Below are 6,000 nucleotides of genomic sequence, written 5' to 3'. Positions count from 1 at the left end.
AAAATGTATTTCTTTAGTAGCTCATTTTAAAACAATAAAATCTCTTTGGTTCTAATCTAATCTTTTAAAAATAAAGGTAATTCTATAACTTATTGAAAAGTTTATAAAATAAATGTTTACAGTAAATATCAATTTTTTAAAAGATTTTATTTATTTATTCATGAGAGACACACAGAGAGAGAGGGGCAGAGACACAGGCAGAGGGAGAAGCAGGCTCCATGCAGGGAGCCTGATATGGGACTCGACCCGGGGTCTCCAGGATCACATCCTGGGCTGCAGGTGGCGCTAAACTGCTGTGCCACTGGGGCTGTACAAATATCAAATTTTCTTAAGAGAAAATTTATAACTTTTTTTTTTTTTAAGATTTTATTTATTTATTAGAGACACACAGCGAGAGAAAGATAGAGGCAGAGACACAGGCAGAGGGAGAAGCAGGCTACATGCAGGGAGCCTGATGCGGGACTTGATCCTGGGTCTCCAGGATCATGCCCTGGGCTGTAGAAGGCGCTAAACCGCTGAGCTAGCAGGGCTGCCCAATTTATAACTTTTATATGAGAATTTTATGCTCCTTAAACAAGCCCTAAAAGCAAGCAATTATTTTATTTGTTAAGACTAAAAACTCAGGATGCCTGGGTGGCTCAGCGGTTGAGTGTCTGCCTTTGGCTCAGGGCGTGATCCTGGAATCCCGGGATCGAGTCCCACATTGGGCTTCCTGCATGGAGCCTGCTTCTCTCTCTGCCTGTGTCTCTGCCTCTCTCTGTATCTCTCATGAATGAATGAATGAATGAATGAATGAATGAATGAATGAATAAATAAATAAAATCTTTTAAAAAATTAAATTAAAATAAAAGAAGACGTTAACTTTTACACAGAGCTTATTATATACCAATGTATGCTAGGTGGGTACTTTACATATCACATTTTGTCTTCATATAACTCAAGGAGATTGTTTCTTCCTAATTGAGGAAATTCTGTTTACTTAACATGGCTTCTCTTATCCGCTTAATCAGGTGGCTAGCTTATAAGCAGTTATTTATTTCTGATGACTATAATTAATTTTAGAAAGCAAAATAAAAACTGAGATCTGAGGATGCCTAGGTGGCTCAGCAGTTGAGCATCTGCCTTCAGCTCAGGGCATGACCCCGGGGTTCCGGGATGAGTCCTGCATCGGACTCCACGCATGGAGCCTGCTTCTCCCTCTGCCTATGTTTCTGCCTCTCTGTGTGTCTCTCATGAATAAATAGATAAAATCTTAAAAAAAAAAGCAAAAGTGAGATTTGTTTGGGTAACTTAAGTTAGAACAAGAGCTATAAGAAGTAATATATTAACTTACTGCGGGTGTTCCAGAAGGGAAGCCATCTTTCTCTGAATATGAAACAGAAAATAATGCTAAGTCAACAACTCAAAAAATAAAAACAACTTCTATATAATAAGGGGAAGAAAATACAATGCAGAGCAAGTAAAATGTTCTTTGCTTTCATTTTAGGATGAAGCAAATCTTGAGAAAAATGATAATATCAGTATTCAAATAAGAATTTATTCAAGATTGTGCTACCAAATTTCAAATCTTAATGGAACTCTAGATTTACCAAAAATCATTGACTTGTATACTTCAAATGAATGAATTTTACAGTATGTGAACTATATTTCAAGGCAACTATTCAGACAATAGTAATTGTGCAAAGGAAAATTCTTAACATAAATTCTTTTTTTTTAAATTTATTTATTTATTTATTTTTTAACATAAATTCTGATCAGTAAAAAAGCATATTCCTAAAGGCAAAACTATGTTTTGAATATCAAAATATTCATTCTGGAGTTTAAAAGAGCAAGTTTTGTTTTGTTTTACTTTTCAAAAGGCCCAGAGACTTTTACATTTTTATACATATATATGTTAAATAATATTAATATAACTATAACATATGGCTATATTATTTAACATGTATATTAAAACATAAAACATTACTTATATAATATAAATATGTAGGTATTTACACAAATAATATATAGTTATATTAAAGGTACATATTTAATATAACTAACATATATATTAAGTATGCAATATTTAAATAGGGTGAAAAGAATATACCATTTTCTGGTCAAACACTGACTTAAAAAATTACTAATTTACACAGACTTACTAACAAACACAAAGGCTTTAGGGTTGTGTCTGATCTTTTGCTAAGGATGTAAAGGTCAAGATCTAAGTTAAAAAGTCAAGATCAGGGGATCCCTGGGTGGCGCAGCGGTTTGGCGCCTGCCTTTGGCCCAGGGCGCGATCCTGGAGACCCGGGATCGAATCCCACGTCGGGCTCCCGGTGCATGGAGCCTGCTTCTCCCTCTGCCTGTGTCTCTGCCTCTCTCTCTCTCTCTGTGACTATCATAAATAAATAAAGATTTAAAAAAAAAAAAAAAAAAAAAAAGTCAAGATCATTTGGCCAAGTGGTCTTTATTTCTTCCTTGAGCAAAGCCCTTATTTCTGTGAAAATGCAATCAAATTACGTACAATTAATTAAAACTACACGTATGATTTTAGGGGTCAAAGAAACATATTAAAAGATACCCTGGGGGGATGCCTGGGTGGCTCAGCAGTTGAGTGTCTGCCTTTGGCTCAGGCTTTAGTCCCAGGATCCCAGGATCAAGTCCCACATTGGGCTCCCTGCACGCAGCCTGCTTCTCCCTCTGCCTGTGTCTCTGCTTCTCTCTCTTTCTGTGTCTCTCATGAATAAATACATAAAATCTTTAAAGGATCTGTGTGAGGGAGCCTGAACATCAAGAGAGATTCAAGAGTACAGCAGTCAACTATCATGTACGGACTTTATTCTGACCCTGATTTGAACACATAAATTATTTTTAAAAAGCTACTATACTTCAATTCTTATCTAACGATACCCTAATTCAAAGGTATAAAATCTTTTAGTTCTAATGCTTATTTTATGTTTATATATTTGATAAGTTTCAATTTTGGAATGGACTTAAGCATGTTTTTACTTTCAAAGTCTGTGTATTTAATATAGCAAACAATCCTCCTGTCCTACTAAAAATAAATGTATTTCTAATTTGAACATGCCTAAAAATCATGATGTGCCTTTCTCTTCCATTGTTGGGAGTCATTCCAAAGCCGTGAAACACACACACAAAAAAACCAAACAGAAGGCGAAAACACCCACTTTTGGCAAAACTAAGAGATTAATATATTCCCCAGACTCTGAATTCTGCATAAAAGCTACCCCAATCAGTTTACAAAAGGCAGATCTACAAAGGGGCAAGAATAAAGACAAAGACCATAGCTTAGCTTTTTATTTTTCCAGAGACATTCTTTTTATGACAATTCTGCAATCCCATTTGAATCAGCCTTTACCACTGTATGACATCTTACCAGTAGGAGTAAAGCTCAGGTATTTCTGCTTCACTGTGTTGGAGTCATAGAACTTTAAGACATCCAGCACAGCCTGAGGATTCTTCTTTTGCTCTAGTTTGGTGATATTGGAGGTCTGTAATAATCGAGCCCACTGTTCTGGCATGCCCTAACAAAAAGACGGTCAGAAATTAGTTGTTTTGAGTCGCTCCAATAAAATCAACTTCCAGAGGTAAATGACAAAATACATAAAAATACAAGCCAATCAATTATAGGCTTGACTACATTGTAAAAGGTCTTCTTTTTCTAATGGTCTATTTTGCTAAATCTGTTTTTGCATTATTCTAACTAATGGGCTCATTTCCCTAAGACAAAGATATAGCAAACCACAACCCCTTTGTAAGAGAAAAGCACTAAGAATTCACAGTTAACATGTGGACAGAAAAGTTAACTTGAAACAATATTGCAAGGGAAGTTTTGAGTGCTAATACATAAAGGAGTCCCAACTGGGTAAACTTACAGTGAATTCTCCCGTAACCGCATCAAAGCCAACATGGATGGTATGCTCAAAATCAGATGGAGGAGAAATTTCTGGCCGTTCCTTTTCTTTCTTCTTACTTCCTAGAGGGCATGAAAAAAAAAAAAGAATCATTCTATTTAAACAAGATTAATAATAAAGTTACTCATAATCATGTTTCTCCAAAATTAATTAGGAAAAAATTATTCTAGAAGAGATTTCCCCCTAAAAGACACTGGCTTATAGGAAACCGATAAAAGTAAAGTAACCTATTCTGTGTTCAAGCAGGGGTGGGGACAACCACAACTGTGTCCTGATTAAAGAGGTACCTGGACTGACCCTGCACCAGGACTGAATAAAAGAGCACAGGACAGAAGAGATAGCCCTTTAGAACACTGGTTCTCATAAACAGAGGCCTATACTTTCCATACTGAGCAATCTGGAAAACAGTCTATCAGATTCTATTTCCATTTGGCTATATTCATCCCAAAAGAACAACTTACATTACTATGACCATGTAGATAATATAGACTGTATAGACAAAGTTTACAATGAGCATGCCATCTTTCTTGAACAACTCTAGTCCTTCCTCTTTTTATTAAAAATAACTGCTACATCTTAAGCCTTGTTTTTCCATGGTTCTACCAATTATTTTTGCTACATTTCTGACACACGTCAATAATATTCTCTGTAATTCAAACATATTTGTTCCTCTCTGCCCCACTAGATGCTTCAAGTCCCCTGGCCATACCCTCCCACACCTCCGCCTTGCTCTCAGATCCTCCTGCTCTAATCTGCAGTAGTTTATGCCTAAGCTTCTGGCACAGTTGTCCTAGGACATTCCTTCTACCCTTGCTAGAATCTATTTTCTGGATATTTTGTTTTCTTCTTTCTGGTTTACCCCTTGATACTTCTTGACCATATATATACATATTTAGATTGAAAATGTTTCCCCACCTCAGAACTTCTAACTTCCAGTGCTGCTATTCAGAAGGTCAATGCCATTTTGAACTACTGCTGAAAATCAAAATTAATTGTCCATCTATGCCTGTGTCTATTTCTAGATGCATAACCTTGTTGCAATCATTTATCTTTATGCCAATACGAGCCTGCCTTGACAGTTGTAGTTTAAAAATAAGCATTGAAACCACATAGTATAAGCCTTATAATTTTTTCCTTTTTCAAAGCTGTTTGACTATCCTAGGTCCTTTGCTGAGATTTTGATTGGAATTATATTCAATCTATAGATCAGTTTAGGGAGAACTGATTTCTTAACAATAGTGAGCTTTCAGGACACCTGGGTGGCTCAGTGGTTTAGCACCTGCCTTTGGCCTAGGATGTGAGCCTAGAGTCCCAAGATTGAGTTTCATATTTGGCTTCCTGTGTGGAGCCTGCTTCTCCCTCTGCCTGTCTTTGCCACCCCCCCGACCCCTCTCTGTCTCTCATGAATAAATAAATAATAAAAATCTTTAAAAAAATACTGAGCTTTCTAATCCATGAAAACAGTGAATGTCTCCATTTATTCAGGTCTTTTAAAACTTCTATCAGCAATATTTTATAGTTACCACTGTACAGATCTGTCACTGCTTTTGTCAAATTTCTGCCTCGGTATTTCAAAATTTCTGTTGCAATTGGTTTTGCATTTGCTTCTTTATTTATTATACAACTTTAGGCATTGGTGGCTTTAATGTCAAAACAAGTTAGGTAGGGAGTGTTCTAGTTTTTAGGATGCAAAGTACTAGCACTTATTGAACTTTGGAAAGGTTTTCTGGTTAAATATGATATTATGTTTTACCAATTAAAAATATTCTATGTAAAAGCACTTGGTCTGGGGGGTCACTTTTTTTTTAAAAATAAACTCTACCTAAAAGGAGGCTCAAATTCATGACCCCAAAGAGTAGTATGCTCTACTGACTGAGCCAGCCAGGTCCCCCTGCAAATAGTACCGCTTTTTAAATTTGGTTTTCAACTTTTTTTTTTTTTAAGATTTTATTTATTTATTTGACAGAGGGAGAGCACAAGCAGGAGTAGCGACAGACTGAAGGAGTGGGAGAAGCAGCCTCTCTGCTAGGCAGAGAGCCTGATATGGGGCTTGATCCCAGGACCCTGGGATCATGATCTGAGA

The 6,000-nt window shown here is 36.4% G+C and overlaps 1 protein-coding gene across 3 annotated transcripts in view; it reads right to left on the bottom strand.

Annotated features, from left to right (window-relative positions):
* PAK2 (p21 (RAC1) activated kinase 2) overlaps positions 1-6,000 on the bottom strand; it is an 89,337-nt gene that overhangs the window by 21,289 nt on the left and 62,048 nt on the right. For all 3 annotated transcript variants that reach the window (XM_072725926.1, XM_072725928.1, XM_072725933.1), the window contains exons 3-5: positions 3,879-3,979; positions 3,380-3,527; positions 1,334-1,365 (exon numbers count right to left, since the gene is read on the bottom strand). In XM_072725926.1, the coding sequence (XP_072582027.1) occupies positions 1,334-1,365; positions 3,380-3,527; positions 3,879-3,979 (281 nt within the window). The remainder of the gene's footprint in view (positions 1-1,333; positions 1,366-3,379; positions 3,528-3,878; positions 3,980-6,000) is intronic.

Source organism: Vulpes vulpes, chromosome 1, assembly GCF_048418805.1.
Source record: "Vulpes vulpes isolate BD-2025 chromosome 1, VulVul3, whole genome shotgun sequence".
In the NCBI taxonomy this organism is placed as follows: Eukaryota; Metazoa; Chordata; class Mammalia; order Carnivora; family Canidae; genus Vulpes; species Vulpes vulpes.
The sequence above is the reverse complement of the archived record's forward strand: the minus strand, read 5'-3'. Positions and strand labels throughout refer to the sequence as shown.